The following is a 24,044-nucleotide window of genomic DNA, read 5'->3' as shown; positions in this document are numbered from 1 at the left end:
TGGACAGGTAATTAAATTTGATGAGGATAGAATCAGATCTAATAGAATTGGGGTATTTCAAGGGAGAAGAGAATTCTGTGGATTTGTTGGGACAGTGGATTGTAGTTTGGTTTGCAGTAGTCCACTTGAGCTATACGTCTCTACTCATTTAAATTCCGGTGTATATTCAGTTCCATTAAAAATAAACTATCTACTGCTTATGGGTATTGGTTGGTGTGGGGTGGTTTTTGACTTAATAACTTTGTTTTCTCTGAGTCTAATCATTATAGAATTTATAACATACTTTTTTTTCAAGGAGTTTATAGTCCTTCTCGTACTGTATTTTATTTACTCAAAATTTATACTTGTAGAGTAGAAAGAATGAACATTTCTAGTCTAAAATAATAAAAAAAATTCAGATCTCTGGTAGGGATTAACAGGAACAAGTTTGGTAACTGAACTTGGTAGTTATAATTTGAAGCTCAGTGAACTTTCCAGTGAATATTGGTATCATTTATACTATGATTTTTTTTTTTTTTTTTTTGCGGTACGCAGGCCTCTCACTGTTGTGGCCTCTCCCATTGTGGAGCACAGGCTCCGGACGCGCAGGCTCAGCAGCCATGGCTCAAGGGCCTAGCCGCTCCGCGGCATGTGGGATCTTCCTGGACCGGGGCACGAACCCGTGTCCCCTGCATCGGCAGGCGGACTCTCAACCACTGCGCCACCAGGGAAGCCCTATACTATGATTTTAAAATATTAATCTTGATACAAGGATTGTCACTCAATAGCTATTGCATGTGTCTGCTATGTACAGAGCACTCTGTAAGAAGCTGTGTGTGATATATAAAGATGAGTATAAAGATGACATAGTTCCTGTACTAAAGAAATCTATGATCTTGTTCACACCTTTAAAATTATTCTTGAAGAAGTGTGGTAAGTAGTTTTGCTCAAGCTCAGTTAAGTTATCCCCTGGGATGATACAGAAAATCTCTGATAGGACTGAAGCTAAAACCTAAACCTGTTGAAAATTAACAAAACATTCCCTGCCTTTGGTAGCATTTTTTTCGTTATGGAATGTTTATATACATCTTTGTTTTTCTGCCTCTACATACCCTGAGAGTCTTAGTGCTTTATTTGTGTTGAGAATAGTTTAAAATAGCTTATAAAAGAAATAACTCTTTCATGTATGTTTTTGTAGTGTTGTATTCAATATAAGCCCAAGGGAAGGGTTCCTTGTGTCTTTGATATCTGTAGAGACAATTACAAAGGAAAAAAAATTATAGGGAAATGTTAAGACTAATGTTCATTTTTATACTTACAGCACACAAGAAATTTTAAGGCAGTTATTATGGTATATTACATAGGAAAACGAATATCCAGTTATGTAATGATAGATCAAGCCATAGAAGTATGCAGTTAGTACCATTGTGTATTGCTAAGTATGTCCATAATTAATATTCTAGTTCTAAAGATGGTTTTTGAACACTACCTCTTTTGTTTGGACTTTGGCACTAATAATTCCACAGTTCAGTATTATAGGCCAATTTTTTTTAAAGAAACCTTATTATTTTATTTAAAAAATCTTGTCATTATCCTATGGTACTTGACCTCCTTGAAGTTTGGAAGAAAATGAGTGTATAGTATACAAATCAGTCACCAGAGGAAAAAATACTATTCATTTGTGTTTCTTAATTATGGTGAGAAAATATTATTTTATTTCATTAACTTACCTGTCCCTCCAAATGATATAATTTACTAGAAAATCACAACTGGGTATTTAACCTGGGATTATTTGGAATCATGGCAAATAGGAAGGGAAACAGTTCTTAGCATCAAGCAAAACAATTCTGCCGTAACCCAAGTCCCCCAAAAGAATGGCATTTTTCTCTCTACAAAAGATGCCATGAATATACCCAACAGAATTGTACATAGTTGTATCATCCTTTAAATTTTCTGAAGTCCAATGAATAGTATTGTATTTTGCCAAAGGTAAATTAGAGCTTTACATTATCTAGTCACAGTTTAAGAGGTTAAATTATAGTGTCTTCTATAAATTATCGTTATGGAAGCTTTAGAGGACATATAATGTATAAATGAAGGGCTAATGCAGTTCTGTTAAGCAGTTCTTTATATTTTGGTTAAGCCGTGGTCAGAGGTTTATTTTTCTTTACTAGTTTACTAGTAATTTTGCAGCTTCAGAGTGACAACTATTGAATTATAGGAGTAGTAGCATCATCAGACAGTTTAACATTTGCAAAAGAAAGATAATTATTTGAAGATTTGAGACTTATTCAGAGGTTTTCAAAATATTTTTGTCTCAGTTTTAAAAAATACATACATATTTATTTAGCCTCTTAATGCATGTTGTTTCCAACCAAGTAAATCTGTTTTCAAAGCAGAGATTATTTAAGAGATTTGGCATATTTTTCTTTTCTTGGCGAATGTACCAAAGATCTGTTTTCTATAAGACATGTGTCTGTTTCAACTTACTATTTTGATTATGAGTAGTTTGTTATCCAGATAGACCTTCAAAAATAGAATATTTGCTAAAGAGTTCTTATGTATATGGTTAAATGCATATTTTAGAATGATTTAGGATTTATAAATAGCATGTAAGATAATACTGGGAACATGTTAACTATAACATATAATGCCTGAAAAAAAAAAAGGGAAAGGAAAAAAGATGATAATATTGTAAACATCTCCAATAAGGAAGTGAGTGGGTGGAACATCTTCCAGTGTTGATTTTGCTCCCCTTACAATAGTGTTAACATCTTTATATTTAACTGACCCAGCTTCCAGCGTTTACACTATCCACTTAAGTTTGTGTAGGCTCCCAAGTTTTATTACTTTTTATGAATATTGCCTTAAGATCCTGACTTCCACACTTTGCCTTATACCTTTTCACATTAGGGGCGTGAACTTCCTGGGGGGCAGCTCTTTTATGTTTGAAATTGCTCAGAGTTTCCATCTGCTTTTACTTGATTTGTGGTCTTGAAGATCATGCTTGGCCCATGGGATATTACAGTGTGCCGAGAGGATGTGGAGTTTTGTCAGCCAGTGAAATATGTCTGGTTCTTTTCTCTTCTCTTTTTTTTCAGCAGCTTTCACATGCTTCTCATCCTGTGTGGTCTTCACTAAACTGAATTTATATTTAACAGAACTACTCACCCTCTTTATCATCTTCTATGACTTGGCCTTTTTACCGAGAAGGTGTGTGGAAGGAACATCTAAGCCAAAAAACTAGTCTTGGCAATAGGAAAACCTAAAACCAAAAGCTTAAAGTAGTGTTATATATGAATTTGCTCTAATATTCACAAATGTGTATTTTGTAATGCAGAATAGTATCATATTTCAGATATGTACAACTGTCAAAAAAATTTCTCATGCCAACAGTAGATTCCAAGTTTTGTCTGTGATCCACATGACATTTTTGCTTGTTTTTAGGCACTACTGCAGTCTTCAGTTAAGCAACAAGTAGAAGCTATCGAAAAACAGTACATTTCTGCAATAGAGAAACAAGCACACAAGTGTGAAGAGTTGTTAAATACTCAGGTAATAAAATTGCACATCCATTATATATTTATCCTTTTCTTCTGACTCTCTTCCCCTGAGAACGCTATAGCTGTTTATTCAGTTTCATGCCATTTACTTTCCTTGGTGAATTTTGGAGAAAAAAATATGCTTATGTAAACTCAATGTTAAAGTTTTGGAATTTTATAATAGACTAAATATAGGACTAAAGGCCTAAAGTATGTAGATCATCCCCAAATTAACAATAATTCTTATGCTAATTTCTGGGTTATCATATTATTTATCAAATAACAGAAGCAAAAGATTACTGTAAATGTATAATGGCATCTGAAATGATTTTTAGTGGCACAAGATTTATAAATAACATTTGAATTTGAAGTATGTATTTATGTTTGAATTACCTTTCATTGCTTATAGGAATTAGTTCCTGTTTAAAAATTTTTTCTGGTGATTATTTTTTCTTTTCTTGATTTAATGTCTTAGAAAGCATTGCAGACATGATTATTGGATTTACATTAAACAATCAATTGAAGAGCATATATGTATATGTCATAGTATGAATAATTAGTGCAAGAAGTTCCCAGCAACAGTTTTGAATAACATAACACTTGGTAGGTGAAAATAAAATCAACCTTATACAAAGGACCTATTTTGTATCACAGGAAGAAAATATACTAATAGGAAAACAAAATTAGGTCTAGAATTATTATTTTTTTTTTAAAGAAGATGTTGGCGGTAGGAGTTTATTAATTAATTAATTTATTTTTGCTGTGTTGGGTCTTCGTTTCTGTGTGAGGGCTTTCTCTAGTTGTGGCAAGCGGGGGCCACCCTTCATCGCGGTGCGCGGGCCTCTCACTATAGCGGCCTCTCTTGTTGCAGAGCACAGGCTCCAGACACGCAGGCTCAGTGGTTGTGGCTCACGGGCCTAGTTGCTCCGCGGCATGTGGGATCCTCCCAGACCAGGGCTCGAACCCGTGTCCCCTGCATTAGCAGGCAGATTTGCAACCACTGCGCCACCAGGGAAGCCCCAGGTCTAGAATTTAAATGGAGATTTATAAACATGCCATTGTATCCCCAAGACTGGGGATATCTCATTGTAGTTTTGATTTGCATTTCTCTAATGATTAATGATGTCGAGCATTCATTCATTTGTTTGTTGACAATCTGTATATCTTCTTTTGGACAAATGTCTGTTTAGGTCTTCTGCCCATTTTTGGACTGGGTTGTTTGTTTTTTTGATATTGAGCTTCATGAGCTGCTTGTATACTTTGGAGGTTAATCATTTGTTAGTTACTTCATTTGCAAATATTTTCTCCCATTCTGAGGGTTGTCTTTTCACATTGTTTATGGTTTCCTTTGCTGTGCAAAAGCTTTTAAGTTTCATTAGGTCCCATGTGTTTATTATTTTTTTTATCTCCATGTATCTAGGAGGTGGGTCAAAAAGGATCTTGCTGTGATTTATGTCATAGAGTGTTCTGCCTGTGTTTTCCTCTAAGAGTTTGATAGTGTCTGGCCTTACATTTAGGTCTTCAATCCATTTAGAGTTTATTTTTGTGTATGGTGTTAGGGAGTGTTCTAATTTCATACTTTTACATGTAGCTGTCCAGTTTTCCCAGCACCACTTATTGAAGAGGCTGTCTTTTCTCCACGGTATATTCTTACCTCCTTTATCAAAGATAAGGTGACCGTATGTGCATGGGTTTATTGCTGGGCTTTGTATCCTGTTCCATTGATCTATATTTCTGCTTTTGTGCCCATACCATACTGTCTTAATTACTGTAGCTTTGTGGTATAGTCTGAAGTCAGGGAGCCTGATTCCTCCAGCTCCGTTTTCCTTTCTCAAGATTGTTTTGGCTATTCGCGGTCTTTTATGTTTCCATACAAATTGTGAAAATTTTTGTTCCAGTTCTGTGAAAAATGCCAGTGGTAGTTTGATAGGGATTGCATTGAATTTGTAGATTGCTTTGGGTAGTAGAGTCATTTTCACAGTGTTGATTCTTCCAATCCAAGAACATGCTATATCTCTCCGTCTATTTGTATCATTTTTAATTTCTTTCATCAGTATCTTATAGTTTTCTGCATACAGGTCTTTTGTCTCCTTAGGTAGGTTTATTCCTTAGTATTTTATTCCTTTTGTTGCAATGGGAAATGGGAGTGTTCTCTTAATTTCACTTTCGGATTTTTCATCATTAGTGTATAGGAATGCAAGAGATTTCTGTGCATTAATTTTGTATCCTGCTACTTTACCAAATTCATTGATTAGCTTTAGTAGTTTTCTGATAGCATCTTTAGGATTCTTTATGTATAGTATCATGTCACCTGCAAACAGTGACAGTGTTACTTCTTTTCTGATTTGGATTCCTTTTATTTCTTTTTCTTCTCTGATTGCTGTGGCTAAAGCTTCCAAAACGATGTTGAATAATAGTGGTGAGAGTGGGCAACCTTGTTGTTCCTGATCTTAGTGGAAATGGTTTCAGTTTTTCACCATTGAGGACCATGTTGGCTGTGAGTTTGTCATACGCAGCCTTTGTTATGTTGAGGAAAGATCCCTCTATGCCTATACTTTCTGGAGGGTTTTTATCATAAATGAGTGTTGAATTTTGTCGAAAGCTTTCTCTGCATCTATTGAGGTGCTCATATGCTTTTTCTCCTTCAGCTTGTTAATATGATGTATCACACTGATTGATTTGCGTATATTGAAGAATCCTTGTATTCCTGGAATAAACCCCACTTGATCATGGTGTATCATCCTTTTAATGTGTTGTTGGATTCTGTTTGCTAGTATTTTGTTAAGGATTTTTGCATCTATGTTCATCAGTGATATTGGCCTGTAGTTTTCTTTCTTTGTGACATCTTTGTCTGGTTTTGGTATCATGGTGATGGTGGCCTCATAGAATGAGTTTGGGAGTGTTCCTCCCTCTGCTATATTTTGGTAGAGTTTGAGAAGGATAGGTGTTGGCTCTTCTCTAAATGTTTGATAGAATTTGCCTGTGAAGCCGTCTGGTCCTGGGCTTTGGTTTGTTGGAAGATTTTTAATCACAGTTTCAATTTCAGTGCTTGTGACCTGTCTGTTCATATTTTCTATTTCTTCCTGGTTCAGTCTTGGAATGTTGTGCATTTCTAAGAATTTGTCCATTTCTTCCAGGTTGTCCATTTTATTTGCATATAGTTGCTTGTAGTAGTCTGTCATGATCCTTTGTATTTCTGCAGTGTCAGTTGTAACTTCTCCTTTTTCATTTCTAATTCTATTGATTTGAGTCTTCTCCCTTTTTTTCTTGATGAGTTTGGCTAATGGTTTATCAATTTTGTTTATCTTCTCAAAGAACTAGCTTTTAGTTTCATTGATCTTTGCTATCGTTTCCTTCACTTTTTTTCATTTATTTCTGATCTGATCTTTATGATTTCTTTACTTCTGCTAACTTTGGAGTTTTCTTGTCCTTCCTTCTCTAATAGCTTTAGGTGTAGGCTTAGGTTGTTTATCTGAGATGTTTCTTGTTTCTTAAGGTAGGATTGTATTGCTGTAAACTTCCCGCTTAGAACTGCTTTTGCTGCATCCCATAGGTTTTGGGTCGTCGTATTTTCATTGTCATTTGTTTCTAGGTATTTTTTGATTCCCTGTTCGATTTCTTCAGTGATCTCTTGATTATTAAGTTGTGTATTGTTTACCTTCCATTTGTTTGTATTTTTTTACAGAGTTTTTCCTGTAATTGATATATAGTCTTATAGCGTTGTAGTCAGAAAAGATACTTGATATGATTTCAGTTTTCTTAAATTTACCAAGGCTTGATTTGTGACCCATGATATGATCTATCTTGGAGAATGTTCCATGAGCACTTGAGAAGAATGTCTATTCTGTTGTTTTTGGATGGAATGTCCTATAAATATCAATTAAGTCCATCTTGTTTAATGTATCATTTAAAGCTTGTGTTTCCTTATTTATTTTCATTTTGGATGATCTGTCTGTTGGTGAAAGTGGGATGTTAAAGTCTCCTACTATGATTGTGTTACTGTCGATTTCCCCTTTTACGACTGTTAGTGTTTGCCTTATGTATTGGGGTGCTCCTATGTTGGGTGCATAAATATTTACAACTGTTACATCTTCTTCTTGGATTGATCCCTTGATCATTATGTAGTGTCCTTCTTTGTCTCTTGTAATAGTCTTTGTTTTAAAGTCTATTTTATGTGATATGAGACATCCCCTCACTTTCAGTCTCTATGTGTCCCTAAGTCCGAAGTGGGTCTCTTGTAGGCAGCATATATATGGGTCTTGTTTTTGTATCCATTCAGCCAGTCTATGTGTTTTGGTTGGAGCATTTAATCCATTTACATTTAAGGTAATTATCGATATGTATGTTTCTGTTACCATTTTCTTAATTGTTTTAGGTTTGTTATTGTACGTCTCTGTTTTGTCTTGTGTTACCTGCCTAGAGAAGTTCCTGTAGCATTTGTTGTAAGGCTGGTTTGGTGCTGCTGAATTCTCTTAGCTTTTGCTTGTCTGTAAAGGTTTTAATTTCTCCATCAAATCTGAATGAGGTCCTTGCTAAGTAGAGTAATCTTGGTGGTAGGATTTTCCCTTTCATCACTTTAAATATGTACTGCTATTCCCTTCTGGCCTGCAGAGTTTCTGCTGAAAGATCAGCTGTTAACCTTATGGGTATTCCCTTGTGTGTTATTTGTTGTTTTTCCCTTGCTTCTTTTAATATGTTTTCTTTGTATTTCGTTTTTGATAGTTTGAATAATATGTGTCTTTGCTTGTTTCTCCTTGGATTTATCCTCTATGGGACTTTCTGTGCTTCCCGGACTTGATTAACTATTTCCTTTCCCATATTAGGGAAGTTTTTAACTACAATCCCTTCAAATATTTTCTCAGTCCCTTTCTTTTTCTCTTCTTCTTCTGGGACCCCTATAATTGGAATGTTGGTGCATTTAATGTTGTCCCAGAGGTCCTGAGACTGTCCTCAATTCTTTTCATTCTTTTTTCTTCATCTGCTCTGCAGTAGTTATTTCCACTATTTTATCTTCCAGGTCACTTACCCGTTATTCTGCTATTGATCCCTTCTAGAGAATTTTTTATTTCATTTATTGTGTTGTCCATCAATGTTTGTTTCCTCTTTAGTTCTTCTAGGTCCTTGTTAAATGTTTCTTGTATTTTCTCCATTCTATTTCCAAGATTTTGGATCCTCTTTACTATCATTATTCTGAATTGTTTTTCAGGTAGACTGCCTATTTCCTCTTCATTTGTTAAGTCTGGTGGGTTTTTATCTTGCTCCTTCATCTGCTGTGTGTTTCTCTGTCTTCTCATTTTGCTTAACTTACTGTGACTGGGGTCTCCTTTTTGCAGGCTGCAGGTTCGTAGTTCCCGTTGTTTTTGGTGTCTGTCCCCAGCGGCTAAGGTGGTTTTTTAGTGGCTTGTGTAGACTTCCTGGTGTAGGGGACTAGTGCCTGTGTTCTGGTGGATGAGGCTGGATCTTGTCTTTCTGGTGGGCAGGTCCACGTGTGGTGGTGTGTTTTGGGGTGTCTGTGGCCTTATTATGATTTCAGGTAGCCTCTCTGCTAATCGAGGGTGTTGTTTTCCTTTCTTGCTAGTTGTTTGGCATAGGGTGTCCAACACTGTATCTTGCTGGTTGTTGAGTGCAGCTGGGTCTTGGCATTGAGATGGAGATCTCTGGGAGATTTCACCGTTTCATAGTACGTGGAGCTGGGAGGTCTCTTGTGGACCAGTGTCCTGAACTTGGCTCTCCCACCTCAGAGGCACAGCCCTGACACCTGGCAATCCTGTACTGCACTGAAGGATTCTTCATGTGTGATGTCATTCATTAAAATAAAGCCCATGGCCGCACGATAATAGGCTGTGGTGATAGCCCTGTGTCTTTCCTGGCCTGCTGTGTTCTGTTAGTGTTGGAGAGTCTCCTGCAGAGGCAAGGGGCAGCAGTGGCTCACCAACGGGCATGGACACTGGCAGCAGAAGTTCTGGGAAGTACCCCTTGGCGTGAGCCCTCCTCAGTGTCTTTTTAATAAATGGCTTGGAAGAGGAAATATACAAGAAATTTTATAAATTTGATGTAACTATTATACTCTTTTGGGTGGTGAAATACCAGGGTGTCAGAGATATGAAATATATGACTACGTTAATGGACAGAAAACTCACAGAGAAGAATAGGTCATAAGAGCATAAGGCATGAATTAGCCAAGCCAGGCTAGGTTATGCCCTAAACCCTCTGGCTTCAGACAGCAACGGTTTATGTCTTACTAATTATCCATGTACATTGAGAATTCTTTGGGGGCTCAGTCTCATGATGTCCTCACCCTAGGAACTAGCCTGATAGCATTGTTCCTGTTGGAACATTACCTGTTATCTTGTAGAGTGAAAAAAAGCCCAGTCAGATTTCCTACTGGTAAGTCAGCATTCTGGACTGGAAATGACACTTCCACTCCCAATTTGTATCTACAGTGCCCCACACAGTCATAATGGGGCCAGGAAGTGAGATCCTGCTATGAATCTGGAAGGGAGAGCGCAGGAAATATTTGATAAGCAGAACTAATATACCACGGTCTGCTCTTTTGTTCACCAAATATTCCCAGTCTCCATGTCTCAGGCAAATTTGCTTACCTGCCCACATGGGAGTGGTAAGTTCTATCCAGCTATAGCCTCAAGCTCAGAAGTCCAGGATCATTGAGTGACAGGTGAGAATGTGTTGCAGTCTCTATATCATCAGTTTCATATATATAGTCCCTTTTGACCTGAAGTGCCAGAAACTGAAATGTATGTTTTTTATCCCCAACATATCTAGTATATAGTGGCAAGATAAAGGTTGGGTATGTACTGTGAATGGTCTCAGTAGGAAAGATGAAGAATCAGAGATACACAGCTATCGTTAGTATGTAGCAATTCTAAAATCTCAATGAACAGATTCAGTAAGTATCTCTGCTGTGGGGGTAAGATTGCTCTTTGATTTACTGTGATTTACTGTGAGTGGATTTACTGTGATTTACTTTTCAGAGTTTAGGGCCAGGGTCTCTAGCCCATTGTTCTTTATGATCTTGTAGGGTTAAAATTTTTCAATATCTTTTTTTTGGCTATACCTAATGTGAGTATTGGAGATTATACCATTTCTTGGCCAGCTTCCTGTCTATATAAATTCAGGAGCCCTGGGTCATTTTAGGGTAGCAAATAGTCACAGTTCAGGATAATGATTCTTTTGGCTTTTTATCTGTTTGATTGCAAACAGCTCCATTTGTCAGATGCAGACCCATTGTTATTTTAGCGACCTGTGTTCCAGATTGAATATGTGTATATGCTTTCCACCCTCATGCTTGCCTATCTGTCTGTGTCTCTCCCTTTCTGATTAAAGATAACTTTTTTATCAAACCTGGGCTGAGGAAATCCCAGTTGGTCTCTTTTCCCCAAACCATTTGGTCCAAATGAAAGGACGTACAGGACAGTCACAGCCTTATTGGAATTTTGCTTGGAGGCACTTTAACCCATTGAATCTTTAACAGTGGGTATGACTATGTATTTGCTATTTGCAATAGCATGTTAAAGAATAAAATACCATGGAATCAATTTAACGAAGGAACAGAAAGACTTGTAAACTAAAAATGACAAAACATTGCTGAAAGAAATGAAAAATAACCTAAATAAATGGAAAGACATCCCATGTTCATCAACTGAGATATATTTGGTGAAGAGCACTCAAGACTACCACAGGACATTTACAGGATCATAAGAAATTCAGTGTGATGAAATACTATTTAAAAAACTAAATACTTAAAGGGAATATGATTATTAGGTAAAAATCATGTAAAGTGTAGAAATGGTATCTCACACATGTTTTTCAAATCATATTTCTTGAGATGTCATTTGAAATTTGAAAGAAGTAAATTTAATTTAATAAAAATAATACCTGAATGATTGCTTGGAATAATTTAGTTCAACCTTTCATGTGTATATGTGTCTCTTTTTTTCTCTTGCTCTCATTTTTTTCTGTTCTTTTCAAATAAAGAATTTAAGGGAAAAGCAAGTTAACACTAAAGAGTAGTTACAAGCCTGTGCACTGGAGTCAGACTGCCTGAATTATCCCTGGCTTTGTCACTTAGCTGTGTTTCTGTGGAATGTACCTTAACCTCTCTGCCTTATTTTTCTCATCTATAAAATGTAATTCCTACCTCATAGACTTGTTATGAGTATTATATGACATCAGATTTGCATAGTGCTTAGGATAGAACTTGGCACATTCTAGGCAGTTGTTGATATTAGCTATATTATTATCAACTTTGTTATTCTTGGCCAAGATCAGTTGTCTGGCTACTCTCAGAATCAGGGCTAGGATTCACATTTTCTGATTTCTAGTCTACAGAAGAAAGGCTACTTATTTGTAGTTCATGTTTTGTCATGTGTGTGGTATAAAAATGTCATCAGCCTTTAAATTTTTGAACATTTGTCCTGGGGCCACTTATATGAATGCTAGATCAACACTTTGTCCCTCTCTCTCTCTTCCTTATTCAATGAGGGGCTTTTATATGACTGGCGCTCTGCTGGATTATATGGATATAAAGTGAGCGAGACAGTCCTTCTAGTAAGTAAGGAAGACAGATGACATAATTACAAAGTAGTGTGGTAAGTCATGATGAAATAAAATGTTACATGAGAGTACATTAAAGGAGTATATAACTCCTTCATTTTGAGTAAGGGAAGACTTGCTGGACTAATGATGAGTTCTCTGAGCATTCATAGATTTTAGTGACGTCAGACCTGAGAATTGAGCATGAGAGAGGTATGTGGAATAGCACATTCAAAATCCTTTAGATGCGAGAGTGTAATACAGATGTTTGACAAGGGGTGAGGCTGTTTGAGACTGCCAAATGAAAGATAATTTTATGCCATAGAAAGGATCATAAAGGACCTTGTCTGCCGCATTATCTGACAGGAAATTGGGTGCTATTAAAAGATATTAACTAGAGAAGGGACATTTGTCCCAATTTGTTGTTATTGTTTGTTTTCTTATGATTGAATTTGAAGAGTTCTTTACATATTCTGGATATAAATCTTTCCTCAGATATTTGATGTTCAAATACTTTACCATAGTCTATGGCTTGTCTTTTCTTCTAATGTATTTACAAGAGCAGACATTTTAAATGATATGAAATGCAGTTTTTCAGTTTTCTTTCTATGGGTCATTCTTTTGGTGTTACATGTAAGAAGACTTAACCTAACCCAAAATCAAAAAGATTTTCTTCTATGTTTAATTTTAAAAGTTTTAGTTCATAATTTCAGGTTTATAAGTGATTCAAAGTACTCCATTGATTTTTATATATGGTTCTAGATATGGATTGAAGTTCCCTTTTTTTGCATATGGATATCTAAGCATTATAGTCTTAATTGCTAAAAAGACTCTTCTTTTACCAGTAAATTTCCTTTGTACCTTCATCAAAAAATCAATCATGTATGTGTGGGTTTATTACTTGACTCTCTACCAGTTCCATTTATCTATTTGTCTATCTCAGCTCCAGTACTATACTGTTTATTTACTGTAGATATTTAATAAGTCTTGAAGTCCTGCAATATTGTTCTTATATTTCAAAGTTGTTTTGGCTATTCTAGGTCATTCATATTTCCATGTAATTTTTATAATCAGCCTGTCAATTTCTACAGCAAAGCATGCTGGGATGTTTTGAACTGTGTTTACTCACAACCAAATACTCTTGACACCAAATATGTGGGTTTTAACGCCAAGCAATTCTCTAGTTCTATGTGGACACCAACTGGATGTCTTAAAGTCAATTTAATTCTGACACTACCCAGAGTTAGTGCAGAGCCCACTGGTTAAGGGCTCAGTTCCATAAGACTACCCTACTTCAAATGCCAGTCCCAAGTCCTAGGCCTCCTGTATTTCTGACCAACTGGCTATAAATCAGGGGTTTCCACAAATGCCTCCCGAGGTTTGATAATCTATTAGAATGGCTCACACAACTCAGGAATATGCTTTACTTACTATTGCCCATTTATTATATAGGATGAAACTTAGGAACAGCGAAATGGAAAGAGATGCATAGGGCAAAGTAAGGATGAGAAGGGGCACTGTGAAGCATAAGCATTCATACCTTCTCTGGGTATGTCATTCTCCCAGCACCTTGATGTGTTCACTAACTTGGAAGCTCTCTGAATCCTGTTGTTTAGGGGTTTAGAGGTTCCATTACATGGGTATGATTGATTAAATCATTGGCCATTGTTGATTAACTCAGTCTTCAGCACCTCTCCCTTCCCTAGAAGTTGGGGAAGAGGGTGAGGCTGAATGTTCCAACCCTCCAGTCACATGAATTGGTCCTCTGACAATCAGCCCCCATCCTGAAGCTATCTAGGGGCCTACCAAGAGTCTCCTCATTAGCATAAACTCATGTATGGTTGAAAGGGTCTTGTTGTGTTAACAAAAGATACTCCTTTCACTCCTTTTACTCTGGAAATTCCAAGGGTTTTAGAAGCCTTGTGCTGGGAACTGGGGGTAAAGACCTAATATACATTTCTTATTGTATCACAGATATTGATTAGGATTGTGTTGAATCTATTTAGATGCAATTGACAACTTTACAATACTTAGTCTTTTTACCTTAGAACACAGTTTATTGCTCCACTTAGTTAGGTCTTTTTTTTTTTTCCTTTTTAAATTTTATTTTATTTATTTTTTATACAGCAGGTTCTTATTAGTTATCAATTTTGTACATATTAGTGTATATATGTCAATCCCAATCTCCCAATTAGTTAGGTCTTTTTAAATTTCCCAGTTAAAAAATTTTTCACTGTTCAGGTCTAGCACATTTTTTTTTGGTCAAATTTATCTCAATGTATTTCATATTTCTTTAATGCTAGTTTGACATTTATTTATTTTTTTAATTTTAATTACGCAATGCCCGTTGCTAGTACATAGAAATACAATTGATTGTTGTGTATTGGTCTTGTATTCTGTAATGATACTAAAATCCATTATTAGTTTAAGCACACTTTTTTGCCGAGTCCATGGGATTTTCTACATAGTTGTTGTCTGAGAGTAGAGGCATTGTTGCATCTTCCAGTTAATCTTGATGCCTTTTGTTTCTTTTTCTTAACTTATTGAACTGGCTGAACCTCTAATAAATGTTAAAGTAGAAAGATATCTTTGCCCTTTTTTTTTTTGACCATGGGAAGAAAACATTCAATTTTTAATCATTAGATATAAAGTTAGCTATAGACATCCTTGTGAAAGCCATTTATTAGGTTGAGTATTTTTCTTCCTACCCTGAGTTTTTATTCCAGGAATAGATGTTGGATTTTGTCAAACAAATATATATTATATACATATATATGCATATATATGTGTATGTATGTGTGTGTAATTTTTTCATAAAACTTTAGTGATGTCTCTTATTTTATTCCAGATATTAGTAATCTGTGTCTTCTTTTTTCCTCATTAATTTTGTAGAGGTTTATAATATTTTTTATCAATTCAAAGAGTCAGCTTTTGATTTCATTGATTTTCTTTTTGTTTTTTCTGATTTCTACATCACTGATTTCTACTCTGACCTTTATTATTTTATTTCTTTAGCTTAATTTTAATTTGGGTTTTAATTTGCACTTATTCTAGTGTCTTAAAGTAGAAGTTTAGGTCATTGATTGAAATCTTTTTTCTATAAATAACCTATTTAGTGATGTAAATTTTTTTCTAAGTACTACTTTAGATATGTGTCTCACAGTTTCAAATGTCATTGTCATTTTCAATGAGAAAAAATACTTTTAAAATTCTCTGTTGATGTCTTTTTTTACCCTTGGATTATTTAGAAATGTGTTATTTAGTTTTCAGATATTCTGTGGTTTTCCAGATGTACTTCTTTTACTGATTTCTAATCTCATTGTAGTGTAGACAGAGACTGTACTTCATATGATGTAAATGCTTTTCTGAGATTTGTTTTATGGCCCATAATACAGTCTGTATTGGCAAATGTTCTTTGTCTACTTGAAAAGAATGTTCATTCTTCTGTTGGTGGAGTTCTTAATAAATATCAGTTAGATCAAGTGTTTTGGTCATGTTGTTCAAGTCTTCCATGTTGTTACAGATTTTTGTTCTATTTGTCTACCAGTTATTGAGAGGCATGTGTTAAAATGTCTGACTATACTTATGCATTTGACTGGTTCCCCTTGGAGTTATGTTTTTTGTTTTGTTTTGTTTTGTTTTGACCCTCAGCAATTTGAAACACTTCTACTTGGTGCATAAACATTTAGGATTATTATGTTTTCTTCACATAATTTTACCTTTAACACTATGAAATGCCCACCTCTTTCTCTGATAATATTATTTGCTATGAAATCTACTTCATATGATATTAATATAGTTTCTTCACTTTCTTTTGATTATCATTAGAATGGTATATTTTCTCCTATCCTCATACTTTTAACTTATTTGTATCTTTATGTTTAAAACAAGATTCTTGTAGAAAGCATGTAGTTAACTCTTACTCCTTTTATCTAATCACTGCCTTTTCATTATATTTTTAAAACTCTTTACATTTAATGTGATTGTCAGTATTTTGGGGTTTTAAAGGTAATATCTTGCTGTTTGTTTTCTATCTGTTCCACGTATTCTTCGTTTTCTTTTTCTGCCGACTTTTGGATTATTTTAATTATTTCGTTTTATGTCCTCTATTGGTTTATCATTTACAAGTCTTTGTTGTTTTATTTTTTGATTGCCTTAAGGGAAGTTTGGAAAATCTTTTCCAAAAAGGATAGATAGTAAATATTTTAGGCTCACTGTTGCAACTATTTAACTCTGCTGTTATAGAGAGAAAGCAGCTATAAACAATTTGTGAATGAGTACTGCTGTGTTTCAATAGAAATTCAATAAAAATCAAGCTCCAGATTAGATTTGAACTGAGGTTTGCCAGTCTCACTTATCTAGAACAAGAACTGGTGTAACTTAGAGAATTTTAATATCTTGAGCTCTTAATTTCCTCCTTATGATAATTTTTTTTCTCAAATTTTGTTTATTATGAAAATCCCTTGTACTTCACTTGTTAATAATGTTCTCTTCCCTGCAGAGTCTGATGCAGTAAATCCAGTGGGGCAAAGGAATATATGAGGTTGAACCTTATGAAGTTGGCAGTATTTAGCTGTTTTTAGTCTATGAAAACAGCATTTTTATGTGCTTCAATCTGTTGTATTTTTAACAAGAATCCAGGAGAGTGTTTTGTTTCCACAATATTAGGAAACACCATTTTGGGCAATGTTTTCCAAATTTCTTGCTAATGAGAATACTGGGGATATTTGTTCACTATTCAGATTAACAAGCTTCTTGTCTATTAATTTTTATTCTTAATGATTTAGTTGTATTCCAAGTATAGGTATTTCTAATAGACTAATCAGGTAATACTTATCAGAGAACTTTGAGAAACACTCTTTGGTATTGCCTCTGTAGTGCTCATCTTCAGCACTCATTATGCTTAATTCCTCACCCTTCAAGTTTCAGAAATTTAGAGGAAGGAATTCCATTCCCCCACTTTATTTAGGTGTTTTTAACATCAGATCAGTTAAAGGGATATGTTAGAAGAAAGGACATGTCCATTTTTGCTATCTTTGTGAACTAAGAAGCCACTTCAAATGGTGTCTTTTATTCTTTATTAGTAGCTTGGATTGGGGCAACTATATAATTTCTTTGTGCCTCTTTTTAAAATCTCTAAATTACAGTTAATTGAAGTATCTCAGCAGGGCTATATAAAGATTAAATGAAGCACAGTGCCTAGAATATAGTAATATTCAATAACTAGTAGCTATAGTTATGTGGAGAAATCTCTTGATCAGTTCCTTTGTGATTACTTTCATGCAAAGGGTGTCCATTCTCCTGAAATATGAGAAATAGTTCACTCATCCATTTTTATGTTTTTTAAGGTTTCCTTTTTGAAAGAATGTTTAGATTTTTCAATCTAGCTATAATTTATGTTAGCATTTGGCAGTTTTATTTTTTTAAAAACATAATTTTTGTATAAGGTTTGGGTAATTCCTTCTCCATTGATTTTGAAACTTCCCTTATCACATATTTTAATTGCATTTCCTGTAATTAAATAGAGCAAACAAAATTAATAGATGTAGTATCAAGAGTTAACAAATGATTTTGTAGGGGAGGAAAAAATTGTTTTCCCTACTACCATGATGTGTTCTCTGGCTGGGGCCCTTAAATTGAACGGACAAAAGGCAGACTAACAAGAGAAAACCATATGGATTTATTTAACATAATTTTACATGACATGGGAGCCTTCATAAAGACCCAAAGAAACAGTTATATCTGAGTGTTTTTATACTAGGATTCGTGCAGTAAAGTCATGGAAAAACATGATAGGACAAAAAGGTGTGCCGTAAGGGTAGTAAACTGGGGGAAGCTTAGCAAAACCTGTTAATTTGGATTCCTCTTGGCATCCCTCTGCCTTCAGAGATAAGGATGCGCCTTTCCTCAGGGTATGGAGAGGGCCCTTCTGACAAGAGCGTCTTTCTATCTGCGTTGGGCAAGAAGGAGGAGGTCAGAGACTCCTTCTCACATGTGTCTTTCCTCAAGTTCTTTTAGCTTAAAATATTGAATATATCAAGGTGTCATATTTTGAGATAGCGTGTTCTGAACTCCACCAGTTTCATTATGACATATTTACTTCAGATCTTTTACATTGGGGGTGGGGTGACAAATAAAGGTAAGGCTCAACTTCTCTGTCGTGTTTTGCTTCCTCCTCCTTCCCTAAAGAGCCAACATTATACAGAGTTTACCATGTTTTTGCTCTTACTCCATGTACCCACAACTATTTAATATTTAGTTCTAGTTTGTTCTTAAATTCCCCAAAATGTTATTGTTATTTCATTTCTTATGATATACTCACATACTTACGAATTTTATATTTCATTTTACTTCTTGCCTTCTCTCCTTTCTCATGTGTTCAATTTACTTCCTATATTATAGTCTTTATTAACTCTACAGTATAAACTTACTTAATTTTTGTTTTTTCTGATAATTTTTGTTACACCCTAATTTGTGAATGATATTTCAGTGTTACATAAAATTCTGTAAGTTATTTTCCTTGAAGATATTATTTCATTGTCTTTAAATCTCTATTGTTGTTTATGAGGTGTCTAATGTTAGTTCATTTATTGATATTTTGTAGATAGTCTTTAATCCTTGGTTGTTTTTAGTAGTTTCTCCTTATCTTTGGTGTTCTGTAATTTTACTTTTAAGTTATTTTTGACTTTTTAAACATCCTGTGCAGGCATGGCAGTGGTATCTAACGACCCACCAAAATTTGTTCTTCTTCTTACCTAGTAGAGTTGTCACTGGCTAGCCGCTGCTCCCCCAGGGAGCCTTTTCCCTTGCTTTTATGGGGTTGATGCAGTTCTTAAAAGCCTCTTTTTGCTATTATATCCTCCCATGAAATACCTGTCAAATAAAACAGTCAATATGAAATAAGTTTTTTCAAATTCAGCAGTTTAATTTATATTATGATTTCCCTGGACAGTAAACAAAGTTCAAGTAAGTTAACTTTTCATCAGTGATTTGTGAATGAAAGTAATGTGTATCACTTCCTGGCCAAGACAGTTAAGAAGTAGATGGGCTCTGTCTGCCATCTCTTTCTTCTTTTGCTTGTAAGAGAAACATTAAAGTGCTTTGTCAATGACAGAACCATAGACATGGGGAGATTAAATTACCATTTGGAGGGAATCTGTTATTTAGGAACACTTCTATGAAGAAGAAAGAAAACATATTAAGTCATTGAAATTTTGGGAATTATTTGTTGATGGCAGCTAGCATTATCTTAATATATCAAGACGCATTTGGCTTCATTATCTTTCAAAAACTTTATACCGTTAATCAAATATATTTTTTTAGAACCCAGACTTTATCACAGAAGTATTTGCATCTAGAAACCCACTGAAAAGTTTACCAGTTAAGAATTACTACTGTAATAAATAAACATAGGCAAGAAGTCAGACAGGTTGGATTACAAGCAAGTAAAAAGTCCTTGGTTTCTCTGTGTGTAGGACAATGTGGAAAGTGAGAGTTCATTTTAGTTGAAAAGTGGGTAAGATTTGAATATTAATGTATGAAAGTGTCCAAAAATGTGATTGAAAAGGAGAAAAGTACCCAGCATTTTAAAAATTGGTTTAATTTTAAAAATTTACTTTGACTAGAATACATTTAAAATGAGAGAAAATCATATCTGGCTTGAATTGAGATTAAGGAATGGTGATTTATGCCTGGTCTCCTAAATATCCTACATATCACATTGTTCTCTTCTGTATGGCACAGGCATTTGTTCACGCTTGGTTTTCTGAGTATCATCTCTAGACCATGGGGATGTTTTAAAATATTCCCTGCATTCATTTAGAGGAAAATTGGTAGTCATAGATTGTTACAAGGCACCCACTCTAATTCTGCTTGGGCAGAACAGAAAAATATTGTTGTCTTGGCACCTTAAATATAGAAAAAAGAAACACAGAGGAAAGCCCATGGAGAGAAGAACTAAGGGCAAGAAGGTAGCAATAAACCAAGTGGCATATTGTTAAATCACACCCTAGTGAGATATATTCTATGTTTGAATCCCTTAGAAACAATGAGAACACCATTTCCCCTTATTGAAGACAGTAATGCTTTAGAACTGAAAATCAGACCTTTTTGGTGGAGGTCGGAGTGCAATTCTTCTTACTGCCCAAATAGTATGGAAAACATTAAATGAAGATAACCCAAGGGTTTCAAGTATAATTAGCTAGCATTTTAGTACTATTATGGGCTCAGATACTCATTATCTTTTTATAGCCTACTTTAATGTTTATCTACTTTAATCATTTTTCCCCATTTTCTTTAAGGTTCATCTCCTGACATCCAGTTTAGGAGTCAGCTTAAAATGTTAATTATTTGTTTGTAAAGTACATTTTAAAATAAGTATTTTGAAGTAAATTTATTGTTAATGAGGATATATCCGTGAAATCATAATATAAAATATGCAAAGTGTGATTTTACGTGTAACATTGTGATTTGCAAATAACCTTTTAAAATGAATATATTTCATTAGGAAAACTATGTTTATTTAAGTTTTTTTTCTCAGTACAGGAAACAATTGTTTTGAATTGAAATTTGTTTCTCTACCTAAAAAAATTTTGCTAAGATCTATGTTTAATATATAGTGGTTATAATCAATGTGGAAGATATGATTCAAAAAACCAAGAATAAAGTGAAAAAAGTGTTGAAGGGCTTCCCTGGTGGCACAGTGGTTGAGAGTCCGCCTGCCAATGCAGGGGACGCAGGTTCATGCCCCGGTCCGAGAGGATCCCACATGCCGCGGAGCAGCTGGGCCTGTGAGCCGTGGCTGCTGAGCCTGTGCGTCCGGAGCTTGTGCTCCACGACGGGAGAGGCCACAACAGTGAGAGGCCCACGTACCGCAAAAAAAAAAAAAAAAAAAAAAAAGTGTTGAAATTACTTTCTGAAGAGTTTCAGCATATTTTATGTCTTTTTATTAATGATATAATTCACTACAAAAGCTATTTGAGTATAATTGTCAGGATGCTTTCAGAATATTCAATGTTGATCAGTGTTTTTTTCTATTTTTCCTGAAGATTTATTTGTGAGATAATTTGTCCTGGAGCAGGAATGGCCCTTAAAACTTTGTTATATTTGGATGAGAAGTCAGTATCTAGAGAGCATTCCCCATCCAGTTGGTGTTCCCAAAAATCTGATACAGGAAAAAAAGATACTAATCTTTACATCTAATAAACTTCTTATTAACTTTCTCTCTTTACAGCATTATTTCTGACAGGAGGGGGTTATGCCACTATCACTATTACCATTGTTGCTGCTGCACTAGTTTGGTATATATAGGTAGGAACTATTTTGGAAATTGTATTTTTCTTTTACCAGTCTTTTCCTATCCAAAAGCTTCTTGTGTGTAATCAAGGTGCATAGATGTGAATGTGTGTGTTTATGTATACTGTTATGGAAAAAATTATTGTCACTCTTATTTGAATGGTAAGGAATACTTCATTCAAGACTGTTGTGATAGGTGTCAAGATTATTGCAATAAGGGAAAGAGATTGGGCTCAACTCATTGCAACAAGAACAAGTGGGAATTTATAGCTAGGGAAGCAGGTTAGGGGGATTAGTGGATGGAAAATTACTTATGAGACATCACGAGTAGGGGGGATTCTTGCTAAACTGATACAACAGAATTCTTGTTGAGGGCAATCCAAAGGATTCAGATGTCAAGGACAGGGATAAGGAGTTCGATTAAGTACGGACAGTGATCAGTTATCAAGAGTGAGGAACGAGGAATTTGATTGGATATCAAGGGTTGGGGGGATTCTCTATAACCTGACTTAGCAGGATTCTTGCTAATATTGGGCCTTGCAGACCTGGCCAGGATGGGGGCCAAGGTTGAGGCCTAGTAGAGAAGAGGGCTTAGAGAATCCTGATTAAAGTTTGGTCAGGACATGTCCTATCAGTACTCATCAATACTCAGATACACCCATCAATATCAATGATTATATACATATTTATTATGTATATGTTATTATGTATATGAGTGATTATAGACATATAAACTGGCCTCTTCCTCCTGTTGGCCTTGATCTTTGCATTCAGTTATGTTGCTTTGGTGGCCTCTGTCTCATCTTGTTCTGTGCTTTTATTTGTACTTCTTGACCCTTGCTACTGCTCTTCCCATATTCACTAAAATTTGCTCTGTCTGTGATGATCAATCCCTTGTATAATGGCACCAGGAACCTATATGAGCTTCTAGTACTGGGCCTGGAATTTAGAATATTTGCTTTCACACAATTCTTTACATGCAAAGTGGGTGGTTATTGGCTTTTTCCCTTTATTTTTTATTAAAAAAGCTATAATTAGCATACCATAAAATTCATCCATGTGAAAGTAGTCCTATGCGTTTTGACAAACACAATCATATAAGGAACCACAATCAAAATACAGAAGAATTACATCACCCCAAAATATTTTTCTGTGCTGTTTGTAGCCACTGTAATTTCTTCATCCCTGATGTGTGACAACCACTCATCTGTTTTATGTACCTATAGTTTTGCCTTTTCTATAATATCATATAAATAGAACCCAGTAGTATGTTGCCTTTTGAGACTGATTTCTTTTACTTATTATAATACATTTCAGATGCATCCATGTTGTATATTTAGCATTAGTTTATTCCTTCCATTGCTAAGTAGTATTCCATGTATGGATGTGCCACAATTTGTTTATCCATTTACCAGTTAAAGGAAATTTGGGTTGTTTTCAGTTCTTGGTGATTATGAATAAAGCTGCTATAAAATATTCACATGCAATTTTGGAATAAACATAAGTTTTCATTTAAAAATTTGCAATAACTGGGTTGTTACTAAGTATATGCTTAACTTGATATCAGCTGTCAGACTGTTTTTCAAAGTAGTTATACCATTTGTATGCCCACCAGCAATGTATGATTGTTTCAGGTTTTCTTAAATTCTCTGCAGCGCTTGGTATAATCATGTTTATTTATTTTAATTTAAGCCACTCCAGTAGCTGTGTAGTGGTATCTTATATGGTTTTAATTTGCATTGACTTGCATTTAATATGCATTTAAGTTATACTCAGTTTGCATTTGACTAATAAAGTTAAGTATCTTCTCCTGTGCTTCTTTACCATCTGTACATTTTCTTTAATGAAATATCTGTTCTTATGCTCATTTTTATTTTGGATTCCTAATTTTCTTATTTTGTTTTGAAGGTATTTTACATTCAAGTTCTTTATCAGATATGTCATTTGTAAATGTTTATATTCTCTTAACAGTGTCTTTGGGAAGAACAGAAGTTCTTAATATTGATACAGTTTATCAGTTTTCTTTCTCATGAACTGTACTCTTGGTATCCCACAGAAGAACTTCTTACCTAACCTCAGTCAAAAAGATTATATTTTCCTCTATAACTTGTAGGTTTTACATTTGAGTCATTTTTGTGTGTGGCATGAGATATAGATCAAATTTGTTTTGTTTTGTTCTTTGCATGTGGGTATCCCATTGTTCTAGCACCATTTATGAAAATCCTTTTTTCCGTTGAATTGCCTTTGCATTTTTGTTGAAAATTAATTGATCATGTGTGTGTGGGTCCTTTTCTGGACTGTCTGTTTCATTGTTCTCTATGCCAAAATCAGCATTGTCTTGATTACTGTAGCTTTATGGTATATCTTGAATTTCATACTGTGATTTCTCCAAGTTTTTTTCTTTTATAAACCTTTTTTTTTTTTTTTCGGTACGCGGGCCTCCCACTGCTGTGGCCTCACCCGCTGTGGAGCACAGGCTCCGGACGCGCAGGCTCAGCGGCCATGGTTCACGGGCCCAGCCGCTCCGCGGCATGTGGGATCCTCCCAGACTGGGGCACGAACCCGCGTCCCCTGCATCGGCAGGCGGACTCTCAACCACTGCGCCACTAGGGAAGCCCTATAAACCTTTTTTGACTCTTTGAATTCCTCTTTTAGTGTAAATGTTAGAATCAGCTT

At 35.1% G+C, this 24,044-nt stretch overlaps 1 protein-coding gene across 3 annotated transcripts in view; it reads left to right on the top strand.

Annotated features, from left to right (window-relative positions):
• CCDC91 (coiled-coil domain containing 91) overlaps positions 1-24,044 on the top strand; it is a 385,980-nt gene that overhangs the window by 228,657 nt on the left and 133,279 nt on the right. For all 3 annotated transcript variants that reach the window (XM_032645518.1, XM_032645520.1, XM_032645519.1), the window contains exon 8: positions 3,427-3,534. In XM_032645518.1, coding sequence (XP_032501409.1) covers positions 3,427-3,534 — 108 coding nt within the window. The remainder of the gene's footprint in view (positions 1-3,426; positions 3,535-24,044) is intronic.

Source organism: Phocoena sinus, chromosome 10 (genome assembly GCF_008692025.1).
Source record: "Phocoena sinus isolate mPhoSin1 chromosome 10, mPhoSin1.pri, whole genome shotgun sequence".
NCBI classification, from domain to species: domain Eukaryota; kingdom Metazoa; phylum Chordata; class Mammalia; order Artiodactyla; family Phocoenidae; genus Phocoena; species Phocoena sinus.
This window is presented reverse-complemented; position numbering and strand designations above follow the sequence as displayed.